Source organism: Falco naumanni, chromosome 4 (assembly GCF_017639655.2).
Source record: "Falco naumanni isolate bFalNau1 chromosome 4, bFalNau1.pat, whole genome shotgun sequence".
Classification (NCBI taxonomy): Eukaryota; Metazoa; Chordata; class Aves; order Falconiformes; family Falconidae; genus Falco; species Falco naumanni.
In genome coordinates, this window is record NC_054057.1 from 23,557,577 (window position 1) to 23,572,003 (window position 14,427).

A 14,427-nucleotide genomic window follows, 5' to 3' on the forward strand; every position below is an offset into this window, starting at 1 on the left:
TTCTTAGTGCCTAAGGCCCCATCCTTGGTTGTGAAGTGCATTCTTTGTGGAGGTGTTGTTGGAATGAATTATGTAAGACGTCATTCACCCTTGGAAGCTTACATAAAGTGGCTGCTGTTCACAACCCTTGTGCCATCTAGAACAGAATATTGCAAACCCATTCAGAGGAGAGTGAAAAAGACCCAAAGGCTGTTTCTTCTTCTCAGCTCCTGAACAGCTGGGGGCAATATTTCTCAGGGACACCACAGAAAATCTCACTTTGTTGAAGCTCCCAACACAATGCTTAACCCAGTCAATATTTTCATGCAAAACCAAGCCAACATTAAAGTTAATGAGTGCCTTGAATCAAGTGAGTTATTGTCTCCCTTTGATGGTCAGATCCACCTAAGTGACACAGAGCAAGTTTTTATTTTGTTGGAGTGGTAGAGTGTTGAATTTTGTTAGCGTGGTAGAGCAACAGGAGGGATTGCTTTGGAAAGTAAAATTTGTTCAGAAAGTCTATGAACTTGGTGAGGTTTTCAGATTTGTTTTATAGATGCCAATTCCCTTTAATTTCGACATCTTTCTCTGTGTCTCAGACTATCAAGAAAACAGCTACATATTGCCAGAAAAACAGTATCCCATTTCCCAAGATAGAGAATCAGGAAATGGATGAGAACCACCCTTCTGACTGCTATATCTTCCGAGGAGACAAGTCATGCCCTACAGTCATGCACTTTCCACTCTTCAACAGCGTGAATTGTTCTGGTAACACATACTCTATGCAACTTTGTCTCTGTATATTTGCATTTCATATTCTCAACTTCCAGTGTCATGCATTCTGGAGTCCTTCTTTACTCAGTGCTGCTGCCACATATGCACACAGAAGAAAAGGAACAGGGCAGCCTCTATGTGCAATGAGTAGAAGCTTTGCACAAGCATTAACATACCCTCTCAGATGTATGTCCTGAGCTATAAGGATTTTACACTCTTGGTTTGTTCTGTGAATCAGTGTAATTAAATTGTGGTCCTTCTCCTAAAGAGGAGCTGGGGAGGCATTACTTTTGGAAGCCAGAGTACCCAAGTCTGGGATATTTACCACTGCTTCTCTTGATAGTTACTGGTGAGGAACAGGCAGGTCCAGAGAGAGACCTATCCTCCTCTCTGAGACAGCTGATAAAGCAGGTGATGAAAGAGCCACCCCCAGACTCTGATTGATCTCCTCTCTCTTCACTGAATGCAGCAGGATCTTAATGTGATAAAGAACTTGTATGTGAAACTTGCAGATCTTCAGGGATTAATGTTTTCCTTAAGTCCATGCTCTTCTTGAATGATGTTGTAGTATTCTGTTTGGCATTTACTTACATATTTTGTCTTTTTTCTAGATAAAATAGAAGAATACAGAAAGAGGTTTCACACTTTTTACATGTTCTTCCCCAAGGAAGACATCAAAGACCTCCTTGAGAAAGCAAGGTTGAATGTGTACAACAATAGCGGGAAGATTATGGATGAGATAAAACGGCTTGTGTCTTCCTCTCACAAAAAGGAGTTCTGAATGTGAGGGATGGTGGTGGTGGTGGTGTCTTTCAGTACCAGATAACAAATTCATGAATCACTGGTAAACTTTACCCCACTGCATTTTTAATTTTGGCCATTTGATCTTAGTCTTCATACTGTGCTCTGTACAACTGTAACGTAGATTTCTCCATTTTCTCCATTCTCAGCTACTTCTGGAAGTTCCTCTATAGTCAAAAGAATGAAAAAGCTGTTCTTAGGGAGTGAATCATTTGGCACATTTTAAACATATTTGTGACAATAAGATGGCCTGAGTTTCTTCTGAAGAGGCTCCCTTTAAAATTGGCTGAGATGGAGGCATCAGTGTTCACAAAGAAACTCCAACTGAACAGTGCTTGCACAGTGTCAAGAATTCCTTATTTTGCTTTGCGTGCGTGCTCAGCTTTTGTTTTACCTACTAAACTGTCTTTATGTCAGCCCATGAGTTTTTGCAGTTATGCTTCCGATTCTCTCCCCCATTCCACTGGGGGGCAGCGAGTGAGAGCTGTGTGGTGCTTAGTTGCCTGTCAGTGTTCACCCACGACAATCCTTCCTGGTGCCCACCATTGAGCTCAAAGGGTTCAAGATAACATTGGATTTGATTGGAGTGTCTTAGACCAAATTTATACCTGTTCCAGCTGTTCAACTATGAATTGGCAGGCTCCTGCACTTGTCACAGGTCTTGCTTACCTTAATGTACGTTAATCTAGTGCTTGTTAGTGGATTCTTTTGCTGTTTGCTGTACTAATTATCATCTTACTCCTCTGTGCTTGGGAACATTTTGCTAACAGCAATGGCGATGAACCTGGGATGGCGGGTGGCCAGGGTATCACTGCTATTCCTGTGTTGCTGTACTGGACAGGCTGGAACTCCAGTATGAACTCAAGTCAAAGGGACTGTGACCTGTGGCTAAGTCCGCATTGGAGCAAGTACAACTTAAAGCATCTGTGGCCATGGATAAGTCCATGCCAGAGCAAGTACATCTCAGAGCATCTGTGGCTGTGGGTAAGTCCAAGCTGCAGCAGCGGGTATGTCCCTGAAGAGACTGTGGCCCATGGTAAAAGGCCAAGCTGGAGAAGGTACACCCCTAAGGGATTATGTTTAATGGAAAAGCTCACATCAGAGCAGGGGCAAGGGGAGGAGCTCATTGCAATGTTAAGCCCTGTGGCCTGGTTTAAAGGGAGCAGGAATGGAGATTGCAATGGATATATGTTTAAATTGTAACCCATTATTTGAGTTGCATGTTACAGGAAGTACTGTAGCAGGAACCAGCCAAACCAACAGACAACGAGCCTCGCAAGAAGCAGTGCAAGTGCAGCAGTGACCCAGCCTGAGTCATGCCTTGGGTGCCTAGTAACTCCACACAACACAACACCTCTCCTGACCTGAGTGACTGTTGTAACAGACAGAACCCAAGTCATGGACTTAAATGAACTCAGTGGCCAATTTACGGACATGTTATGGGTATTTTACAGGAGTGGCCCAAAGACTAAGGGAATGATATCTATGTGTAAATCTAAAGACAGAAAAGGGGTTGGTGATTAATGAGGGTGTATTGGATGACGTGGGTCCTGAGTATGATGTAAATGGTATGGAATAAGGAGACTGTAGTCGATCTGGCGGAGATGGAGTTATTTTTTTCATAGCAGTTCATACGGTGCTGCCTTTTGTGACCAAAACAGTGTTGATAACACACAGATGTTTGAGCTGTTGCTGAACAGTGCTTACAAAGCATCAAGGCCTTTTCTGCTTCTCACACTGCCCTGCTAGTGAGCAGGCTGGGGGTGCACAAGGAGCTAGAAGGGGACACAGCCAAGACAGCTGACCCCAACTGACCAAAGCGATATTCCATGCCATATGGTGTCACACTCAGCAATAAAAGTTGAGGGAAAGAAGGAGGGAGGGGAGGATGTTTGGAGTTATGCTGTTTGTCTTCCCAAGTAACCATTACGCGTAACGAAGGCCTGCTTTCCTGGAAAGGTCTAAACAGCTGCCTGCCAATGGGAAGCAGTGAAAGAATTCCTTATTTTGCCTTGCTTGCATGTGCAGCTTTTTCTTTACCTATTAAACTGCCTTTATCTCAACCCATAGTCTTTTGCACTTTTACCTTTCCGGTTCTCTCCCCCATCCCACTCAGGGGGAAGTCAGTGAGCAGCTGTGTGGTGCTTAGCTGCCTGTCAGGGTTCACCCACAATACCTTGTCTGAGCAACAGAGGTGGGACTAGATGACAGCAAGAGGTCTCTTCAAACCTCAATGATTCTGTGTGGCTATGTACTACCAAACTGCTAACCCACCAATAGCACTGTGTGGAAAATGCTATTTCCTTAAACCCAGAATAATGCCTTTCAAATGCTGACACTCATATTGGAATTCCAGCTGGAATTCAGGGACCTTGATTGTGGGCAGCGGATATGCAGAAGTTACTCCTTCAAGGACCCTGGCTCTAGCATGTTTGCCATTTCTGTGGTGTGGAGTGCCAAAGCACCATGAAAAAGATGTTTTCTTGGCAAAGAGCTGTCATTACACACACAGACTGGCAGAGTGATGTGGCTTGCCACAATGAGACAGAAACATTTTGCAAACATTTTTGCATGTGATAACTTAACATGCTAAACATCATCTCTGCTGTTTTCCAAATGAGCTGCATAGCACTACGTGTTCACTGATTTTGTGCTCTACTGCATGTTCACTGGTTTCGTTGGGCCAAGAACAAAAGGAGCTTGTACTTCTGTGACACACACCAGAAAAGAAAAACACCTCCTTCAATTTTGTTTTTTACCTACAGTCACAATTCAAGGCAACTACACTGTCAGTGTGAGTCCACACTGTAGGATATGTTCATATGAATTGGTACAGCAAACAGTTATCAGGGAAAAAAATATTTATTTGCCAATGCAGATGAGAAACTGAGCCCTCAGTTCCTGCTTGCTTGGTAAACCTCTTGGGTGACAGCCTATACGTTACATGGAGTACATCCAACATGACTCCTCCCAGTACCAAAATTCAGTTGTGGGAAATATCTTCACAAAGAGGGAGCTATATTCTAGACAATGCCACAAGACTGCTGATGATTGGCTTAAACTCCTCCCTTTACATCTCAACTTGATCTTATTTCTCTGTGTTATTCTTGCTGTTATGGTCTCGTTAGGAGCAATGGTTCTGTGTTTAGTGAAATCAAGATCGCTTCCTCTGAAGCCATGGATCTTCCAGTCTGGGTTTCTTGAGTGGATCTCATTTATCCAGAGGCATGTATGTTTAAGGGAGACACTTCTGTGCTGCTATTCACAGCTGAATTCATCTGCAAGTACACCATTAAAAAGTGTGTTTCACCTAGGCTTTGGTCAGATGTCCCAGACAGGCTCTATGAATCCTGCCTCATAGTTAGGTGAGAGGAACAGAGGCCCAGGCAAAACTCCCAACCAATATGCAGTCATTTCAGACAGACTTTCATTTCCTTTGAGAAAGTAAAAAAGGAAAAACTATTATTAGGCATTGGAGGTGGGGGGTAGGGGCGAGGGTAGGGAGCCGAAATCTTATGAGAAATGAGGTTTCCCAAACATTGCAAGATTTTCCAGAGTGGTTGAGGAATCTCTGCCTCCAGAGATATTGAAAACTCATCCGGACATGACCCCAAGCAACTTTATTTCACTTTGAAGTTGTATCTAACTTTACAGTGGACCCTGTTATGAGCAGGAAGTTGGATCAGATGACTTCCAGATACCTCTTTCAACCTAATTTAGTCTATTACTTTAAATCCCTTTTTTGGGGGTTGCTTGTTTTGTTTTTGTTTGTTTGTTTTAATTTGGAAAAATCCGTCACACTAGGATCCTTGCAGGACTTCCAGTCTGAAGACACACAAGGTGGGATTTGCCTCATGTGACTGCCTGCCTATGTGTGAATGTATTTATGCATATCTGTATGTCTCACGGTACAGAGTGAAAGAGAAGAAACAGTGGGATTCAGCTCACCTGTGTATCTGCACAGTAGATCTAAGAAGACTTAGTGAAGTTTCACTTGATCAAGTTGCCTGTCATGAAGGCACCCAATGCCATGAAAGAAGCCAGAGTAACCCAGATACACGTATAGATGTTAAAAAAGATACTGTTGATCCCAAAAGTATTTCACTAGTAACTGTCTGCCAGTTAAACTCTGCAGTATTGATCACCACCTTTTGAACTTGGAGACCCATCATTTTATAATTCACCTCTCCATTCCATAGCTCACCAGTATTTTATGTGTAGCCTGGCTCTGGCCTAGCAATTGTTATCCCATTGACAAAACAAACATTGTTCTTCAGGGCCATGGAGACAACATCAAATGCAGGTGTTCTCCAGTGAAAGGAGATTACTTCCAGCCTGTCTTTCTTCGGTCATCAGCATGGCATGTTCCCATAGGTCCCAGCAATCCTCAGCACCACCAAAACTGTTGGAGTGCCTCAAGATTGCAGCCACCGTCTTCACCCGGGACACGGTGTCCTAGAGTTGTCTGGGTTTGGTGTGGTGAAGAGGAAACCCTACAGTTCCTGATGATTGTAGATGTGAATATGCAGAGGACCCCCACAAGAGCAGCAGTTGCTAGCATTTGGGGGAAGAAGCAAGGGACATGGCTGTGGAACCCATTCCCATACATGCCTTTGCTCCTGTGCTGGACACAGGCAAACAATTATTCCCAGAAATACCACAAAAATGGGCAAGGACCAAGGGAAAAAGGTCCCAGTCCTCTTACAGGCACTGCATAGACACCCTGGGGGAATATGCATACTCAGGTCCCAGTTTCCTCCACAACCAGTGAAACTTTAACACATCAGGATACCAGAGGCTATAGAAGGAACACAGGTAACCTCCCAGACTGTGTCCTAGCAAAAATATGTTGTTAATCCCATCTCCTAGCCACAAATAAGCTCAGAAATGTAGGTGTCTCCTACAGGATGAGGCTCCTTCACAAGGCACTGGAGGCATGATCAGAGGATGGGGCATCTGCAAACATCCCAGCTCAGCCCTACCATTTACAGACTTGGCTTTCGAAGGGGAAACATGTGCAGAAGTTGAAGCCAAAGGAGGGAATGTGTCCGTACTTCACCTGCCCAGCCCCCCGACGGGTGCATTCCCTACCACATAAACACAAGTGTTATTTCTTGTGGGTACATCTATCCCTGTCCCAAGCACAGGTAAGAGGACATCCACAGGGAGCAAGTACACAAGTTAGGAAGGACAAGGTCTCCAAAGATTCAAGCTACAGGACTGATGACATGATGTAGCTCAAGCGGCACACAAACACCACTTCTGTCAGAGGGCAGGGGATAGAAAAATGCCCCACATTCATTTCAAAGCATGTTCAGGAGGATCAGCTGTCCAAATAGAGACCATCCCTGCTGTGGGAGAGGCAGAAAAGCTAGAACTACTTAAACAGAAGTTAGGTAGAAAAGCTCTGCTTCTGGTGTCTTGAAAAGTCTTCCCCGCCCCCAGAAAACCTAAAAACAGCAGAGTCATTGTGCTCTCAAGTCGGGCTCACCGTCGTGAGTTTTTAATCAAAAGCAGGGAAAGCAACAGTCTGCCGTTTCCCAGCTCTGAGAAGGGGCCCACAAAAGTCAAGCTTCCACCGCCCCCTCGGAGAAATTCGACGGCCTCTCCTCAGGCAGTCAGCAGGCGCACACGCGCACGCACGCCCCGCGCTCCCCCCTCCCGCGCAGCGCAGCCGCCTCAGGCCAGGGCGCCCCCAGCAGGATCCCCCGCTGCCAGCGGCCGCGGTTACCCGGGACGGACCCTCTTCGGCCAGGCCGGCCCCGCACTCGGGTGTAACAGGCCGGTACGGGCCGCGCCTGGCCCCCGCGGGCAAAGCTGCCCCGGCTCTGCGGGGGGACCGGCCCCAGTCCCGCCCACCGGGGCGGCCAAAGTGCCCGCGGGCAGAGCCGGCCCGGGGCCGCAGCCCCCCGCAGCGCCCCCCCGTACCGCGACAGGGCGTCCTGCAACCAGAGACCCCCAAGCCTCTGCAGGGCAGATGCCAGCGCTACCGAGGGCCGGCCACGGGCCCGGGCAGCCGCTCTCGACCCCCCCGGCGGCTCTCGGACAAGGCCGGGGACGCGGCCCCAGTAAGCCTTCGGCGCATGCGCCACGGGACGCGGCGGCCCGCCGCTCGCTGCCCGACACGCACGCAGGCGCAGGCGCAGCGCCGCCGGCAGCGCCCCCTGCTCCGCCCCGTCGCGGGGGGAAGAGCCGCGCCGGCGTGCTGGGCTCCTGCCCCGGCGGCGGGCTGGGCCTGCGCCGCCCGCAGCGCCCCGGAAGCGCTTCCTCGGGCTGCGTCCGGCCACCTCAGCCGGGGCGGAGGGACCATGTCGGGCGCGGCGGGGTCGGGCGCGGGTTCCGCGGGCTCGGTGGGCTCGGTGGTGCGGCGCTTCCTGGTGGAGTACGGCAGCGGCACGCCGAGCCGGCTCAAGGTGCTGGACGCCTACCTTCTCTACGTGCTGCTCACCGGGGCGCTCCAGTTCGGCTACTGCCTCGGCGTCGGCACCTTCCCCTTCAACTCCTTCCTCAGCGGCTTCATCTCCGCGGTCGGCAGCTTCATCCTCGGCGGTCAGTTCCCCGCCACGCCTGCTCAGCCCCCGCGCGGTTTTCCCTGGAATCCTGTTCACAACCGCGCACTCTCCATAACAAAACCTGAGCCTCCCACAACGATCGCGGAACCCCCAGCAACATCCAGAGGCCCCTGGACATCAGAGAGTTGCTTTAGAAATGCCGAGATCTCTTGTAGTAACCGCAGGATTCTCTTGGGAGCCACAGGCATTCCCCAGCAGCCCAAGAGAGCCACCCCCTGCAGCCCTCAAACGTACCCTGGCAGGCAGGGAGTCCCCATAGCAATCCCCAGCACCCCCTCCCTTCCCCTGTAACACCCAGGTCTGCTCCCAGAACTCCCAGGCTCCTCGGCCAGCCTGCTCCACAGCAGCTTCGAGCCTGTGGTGGTCTTGCCGGCGTGCACCACAGAGCCTGGCTCCTTATCAGCTCCAGGGTGTCCTTGCTTCTCCCTGACAATCAAGGAGCCTTCCCTTTTACTGTCTCGCATTGCTGTCCTTTAGCAACCATCCCATGGCGAAACCCCAACCATAGGAATGATTACTTCAGGGTGTTGCTCTTCTGTAATACCCTCCAAAACCACCTTGTTCCTGTACAGCCCTCCCCAGCACACCCAATGGAGGACATAGAAATATCCACGTTCCTGTGCAAGTCCCATCCTGTTATAAGCCTGTTCACCTCAGGACTTGGCCACCCCTAATAGTGTAGTGCTATGCCAGTGTTCCGCTCATGTTATAATAGAGATAGGAGTTACCTTCTGTGGTACCCTGGTGGAACAGTGACCCAGACTGGGATGGACTGCCCCTGGAAAACTGTGCTTCCCATCATGGCTTCCTTGTGTGATTGCTAATCTCACATTCTTTCTCTGCCTTGCAGTTTGCCTCCGGATCCAGATCAATCCCCAGAACAAAGGCGAGTTCCAAGGCATTTCACCAGAGCGGGCGTTTGCTGATTTCCTCTTTGCAAACACCATCCTCCATCTTGTCGTCATCAATTTTGTTGGCTGAGCTCTAGAAGAGACTGTGAGGTACTGATCAGTGGGGTCGCAAAAGGGTCAACCACAGCTCATGCAACTTTGATACTTTTATAAAGTAGAAAGATAATGAATCCAGGAGTCCTAGCTCCCAGCTTTGTCTTGGCCAAGCACTGTTAGTCTGTGGTCCTCTAGGTTGATACAGGATTAGGATTTACAGCTTTCTGGTTCTGTGCATGTATTTTTTGGCTTTTATCATTTAAAAGGCAGTTTAACCAGGAGCATTACAGAAACCTACCCACATGTCTCTCTTATGAGAGAAACATGCCATTCTTTGCACAAGGGACTTTGGGAGCTGGAAATCCTGAGCTCTGAGGGTTGTCCTGTTTGGAGGCCGTGGTATGGCTCGTGTCTGAGTATGAGTTTCTCAGCACGTAAAACAGGGAGTTTAGGACAGGGAGAGTTTGGTGCTGGGAAGTGGAGGACATGCCCTGTCACTGTTGCCAGGGGCCACAAGATCATTGGAGCTTGTGGGGTATGTCCTCTTCCTTTGCAGAAATGTTGCTCATGTTGCCTTTCTCTCTTTTCAGGTCTTGAATTGCTCTTGAGCTCTGATGCCAAAGCCTGGCATTGGGCAGTGCTATTCCACAGCAGACATTTAATTGCTTCCTTGGTGGAGGGAGGAGACACAGGGCTCAAGATTTTTCCCCACAGACTACCCTATGGAGGGGTCTGCTGCCTCATTACAGTTACTGTAATCCTTTCCATCAATAAAAACCCTTTATAGTACTGCGGTCTTTTTCCTATTGGTGTCAAATACAAAGGTTCTTCTGACACCCAAGTTACCTCAGGCATGACTCCCTGTTTTTACCCACCTCCCACCCTTTCTACCCAGCAGACTTTTTTCTGTGCCCGAGTTTTGGAGGAAAACAGGAAGTCAGTCAGTCATCGTGGCAACTCATTTGTTCCCTACCCTTTTCATCTCCCTGTTTCAGCTTCAAAGCTGTGGAAGATTTGGGTTAGGCTGTGGTTAGCAGTCATGAATGGGAGGAAGTGGAGGGTGTCCTTCAGCACATCCCCAGGTACACCTGTCTTCCCACAGGCCTTCACATATATCTCAGTGGTATGTGGGGCACAGCTGGATGTCCCAGCTGGACTTACTAGCTGATTAAGGTCTGGTAGTGATACAGCCACCCTACCACAGTGTTCACTTCAGTTCGGTGTGCTGATAAACCTGAGGATGTTGGAAGGGGCTGCCAAGCTGTATCAGTGCCTCAAACAGGGCTGCACCTGAGCTGTTCTGGGTCCATGGAGAAGCTCACCCTTCAGACTTAACTTCATTGAAAATCCTTCCCCCTCTTAAAGCACTGTGAAATGCTTAAACACAATGGCTTTGGCTCTTGACTGTTGCCTTGTCAAGCCCAGGCTAGCTCCTGCATTTAGGTCAAGTGCTTCTTTGTCCTGATGGAAAATTAGAGCCCTGTGAGGATCAGCTTATGGGCACAGAACAAGATACTAACCCCAGCTAGCCCCTGCACACCTTTGGCTGTAGAATTTACTGGGGTTACGTTCGTGCAAGAGGCTCCATCCTTGACACTGATCCTGCCTCGGGCTTGTTTGGTTTGCCCTGCAGCTGAAACACTGGATAGGTAAATTGTGCATTAAGGCTATGTGACAAAGAAATGCTTGTCTGCTGGCACTCAGGAGGTAAAACACGGGGTCTGATAGCTTCACCCTCCCAGCACTGGATATGGCTTCTGTTTACACCATTTTCCTTTTAGCATTTTCAGCTGTGCCGCAGACAATAAACCCTTTAAATCAGGGGTCCTCAAACTACAGCCCGCGGGCCGGACACGACCCCCTAGGGTCCTCAATCCGGACCCCGGTGTTTGCAGACCCCCCTGCCAGGGGTTGGGGGGGAAACCAAGCAGCCGCAGATGACTGCCTGACACTTCATCCGCGCGCTGCCCCCTGGTTAAAAAGTTTGAGGACCTCTGCTTTAAAGTGTGAAACCTGGGACTCCTAAGTCTCTTAGCCTAACACAGGCTCTGAAGAGTGAGGTATGAGGGAGCAGGGTCTTTACTGTCTTAAAGGATGCTGTCTGGGTCTGTGGTAGGAACAGAATTAAGGTCAGCTCTGACCTCGTCACCTCCCTCCAGCCCCAGACATTAAGCTGGGTTTGTTTATAATGGTACCAGCGTTGTACTGCTGGGGAGCAGTCAGGGGACTCGACAGCATGTAGAGATTGTAAATGACCCACCGAGACCTTCTTTCCCATAAGAAGGGCCCTCTCCGAGGCAGGCCCATGGCAGGCACCCAGTATGTTTGCAGGCAGAGGAACAGCTCAGGCTGTCCCCTTTGCTGCTGTTGCAAGCTGCGAGTGCCTCCCGGCAGGTTTGTGTGACTCGGTCTCCCCACGGTTTGGCTTTAGAGAGAGCTCCAGGCTGGGACCCTCCTGTGGCCACGTCTAAGAACTGCACGGGAGCTTGCAGAAAAGGAAAAACGTGGGGTTTGGGGGGGGGGGCTGTCCCCACCCCACCTGTTTTTTTACCGGCTTGCAAAGCCTTTAGTTGCCATAAACTCAGCACTAGAGTTCAGGTCCTATTAGAGCTACTCCCATATCTGAATAAGCTTCAACAGTTCTATAGATATCTTCAAGCGCTGTGCCTTGCTTATAACAACCATGCTTGGGTCCCTACTCACACTAGGGAAGAGGGCAAGAAAAGCGGCTGTTTCATGTACAGAGCTATGTTTGAGAGATGAAAAATGTCAAGGAGGGTTCTTCCTTCAATAAAACCCTCAGAAAAGATGCAAATTCATCTCTTACTCACAGGTGGGTGGGTATCAGGGGCAGGAGCTGTCATAGGGGAAAGGGTGATAGAGATGGACTATGGCAACATCTCTTTTCCTGTAAATGTGAGAGGACTCTCTGACCTGCTCCACCTTCCTCCTTTCTGTTTTGGGTAAGGAGAAGTGAAAAGATTTTTCTGCACAGATTAACAGCCTGTATCACAGGGTGCAGAAGCCTATCAGCGAATTCAGAAATCATACACACTTCTAAGGTCTCTCCCCACCACACTTTATAATGTATTTTCTCTCCTTCTTTCTTCTGCCTATGCTATACATAGCTCAATCTTTTCTGCTGTACCCAAAACAACTCCTCCCAGACCAAAGCGTAGGCTGCGGTGAGGGGGCAGAAAGGGAGGGTACCTTAATCTCATTTGACTGTGGCTTGTGGTCTAACGGCTGCTGTTCTTTTCCACATGCTTTTCCTCCTCCGTGCCACATGTCACACCAGCCCTGCTCCCCCCACCCCTTGTTTGTGCTCCACTTTCCAGAGGAAGTGGTTTCTGCAGTAGGGCGTAGAGTAGAATCAAAAGGTGACCCAGATCTCGACTGTGGCGTCATGGAACTGGTGGTGCATCCCCTTCCTGCCCCACCTGGGCCATGAGACCCCTTCCGCGTCCTGTCCTACTGTGTTATTTCCTGCCTTTGCTTTGCACTGTGGTTTTTCTTTCTTGAAATAAACAAGAAAGCTTACAAAGTTGGGTCAGGGGGGTGGGGGGCAAGGGGGGAGAGCACATTGCAGTGATGGGAGATTGAAAACCTAATATCTGAAAGTATCTTTGAACTAGACCTACAAATTCAGTGTTTTGCAGATCACATGCTAAGAGTTACTTTGGTAAAAAATCTTTACCTGTACACTCATCCTGCCACTTGGCAGATCTTATCACTTAGGTGGTTCAACCTGGAGGAGAAAAGACTGAGATGTGGAAACAAAGGCAGCACGCTGTCCTTTCTCTTTGACCATATATATGGCTGAGAATGTGTTTGAAATGCAACACAAAAAATTTAACATGGATATTAATTTTAAAAAGTGATGCTAAAGGTAAATGAGTGTGGGAACTTTTCTTCCACATGTCTGAAGGTTTCTGGAATGAGGTTAATCAGTTGGAAATCTGTCAAATGCAATGACTTGGTTTGTAATTCAAATATGGTTTAGGCAGCTTCATCAAGCTGTCTTGCGACTAGTAGACCTCATCATGAATGAAACTGTAAGCTTCAAAATCTGCCTAGAATTTAGCATTTAAAGGGCTGTGGGCTTTCTACAGCTAGAGAGAAATTAGAGATTGATGTGTCAAGGGAAAGGCAAGAGAATGAATCCCTGAACATCTGTACTATAAAATAATCAGGGTAATAGACCCAGACAGTTTGAAGTTGTTCCTTGGCAGGAGGGGGTCAGTAACTTGCCACCCTGTGACAGACCATCTGCTAAATGATCAGGTGGCAGCACCATAGCAGGAGACCAGGGAGACTTCTTTGTGTTGCTGCTCAGTCAGATCCTGTGGCAGGGATGCTGGCATGGTCTTCAGATAGAAACCCTCTCCCCCATGAAGCACCAGGGCTTTTGACTAAAAGTATCTGAAGCGTAAGCCTTTCCAAAATCAGAGTTCCTTGCAACGGCTGTGAATCTAGCAGGGTGAGAAATATCCCATGAGGGGGAATCACCCCCATCAGTCTGGCAAGGCTTTCCCTGCCACTCAGTTTGGGCACTGGTGTGAGGTACAAGCAAGGTTCAAGCTTTGCAGGGAGGATGTGTTTCTTTCCAGAGCAATCTCTGGTGCTTCAGAAGAAGACAGAAAAATCGATGTCCCAAAAGGAGAAAATTTGATTATCAGTCTTGCCAGTGAGACACAACCTGGAGACACAATCCGGTCAGTTGGTGTCATTAATGCAAAGCAGGTACCTTGTTCTCTAGCAGTGCTTGGGAGTGGGGAACATATACAGGCAGGGAGCTTCAAGCTCCTGTGTTCTCCATGGCAGTAGACATCTGCCTTCAAGAACCTGGACCACTTACTAGTTCTCCTACTGTGGGGAAGCCATATTTTACCATTATCTTCACATAGCACAGAGTCTACTCTCGGAGTTCTCTGCTCCATTCACCTCTCTCCAAGACAGCCATGCTATTATCACCCAGACACAGCAAGGATGTCATGGAAAGGGACTTTGTAGCTATTCCCTGTCCCGGCAGTGGATCCAGTGCTGGGGTCCAAGTCATGCTGAAAAGCAGTGTCTGGATGCCCCTTCCCTCCTTCACCCCAAAAGCCAGTCTCATTCCTAAAGCTCATCTGAAGGGTAAAACAAGTTCCTCAAACTACAGATAGAAAAGACAAATAAGTTTCTTATTTTTTATAAGAATTGTTTGATCACAGCCAAAGGCCTAAAGAAATGCCAAGACATCAGTGTGGTTGCTAGTACAATTCAAGAATTAACAATGTACAAATTTCATATGCATGCACTATTTCCAAGATGTGTACGCATGAACAGGTAGATATTTCAGTATAGTTTTATGC

At 48.4% G+C, this 14,427-nt stretch overlaps 2 protein-coding genes across 2 annotated transcripts in view; both read left to right on the forward strand.

Moving 5' to 3' along the window:
- The window catches only part of PLA2G4C (phospholipase A2 group IVC), a 38,795-nt gene extending 35,542 nt beyond the window's left edge, over positions 1 to 3,253 (forward strand). The window contains exons 16-17 of the mRNA XM_040592837.1: positions 579 to 747; positions 1,365 to 3,253. Coding sequence (XP_040448771.1) covers positions 579 to 747; positions 1,365 to 1,534 — 339 coding nt within the window. The 3' untranslated portion in view covers positions 1,535 to 3,253. The remainder of the gene's footprint in view (positions 1 to 578; positions 748 to 1,364) is intronic.
- Positions 3,254 to 7,808: 4,555 nt separating this feature from the next.
- DAD1 (defender against cell death 1) lies at positions 7,809 to 9,862 on the forward strand. Its single transcript, XM_040593292.1, has 3 exons — positions 7,809 to 8,103; positions 8,977 to 9,127; positions 9,664 to 9,862. The coding sequence occupies exons 1-2, from the start codon at positions 7,863 to 7,865 to the stop codon at positions 9,105 to 9,107; spliced, it is 372 nt and encodes a 123-aa protein (XP_040449226.1). The 5' UTR covers positions 7,809 to 7,862; the 3' UTR covers positions 9,108 to 9,127; positions 9,664 to 9,862.
- The last annotated feature ends 4,565 nt before the right edge of the window (positions 9,863 to 14,427 follow it).

Excerpts from the sequence above, each read along its gene's own strand:
- DAD1 (XM_040593292.1), top strand. The coding sequence starts at position 7,863 with ATGTCGGGCGCGGCGGGGTCGGGCGCGGGTTCCGCGGGCTCGGTGGGC. Across the intron at positions 8,104-8,976 it reads CGGCAGCTTCATCCTCGGCG|TTTGCCTCCGGATCCAGATC; the intron begins GTCAGTTCCCCG and ends TCTGCCTTGCAG.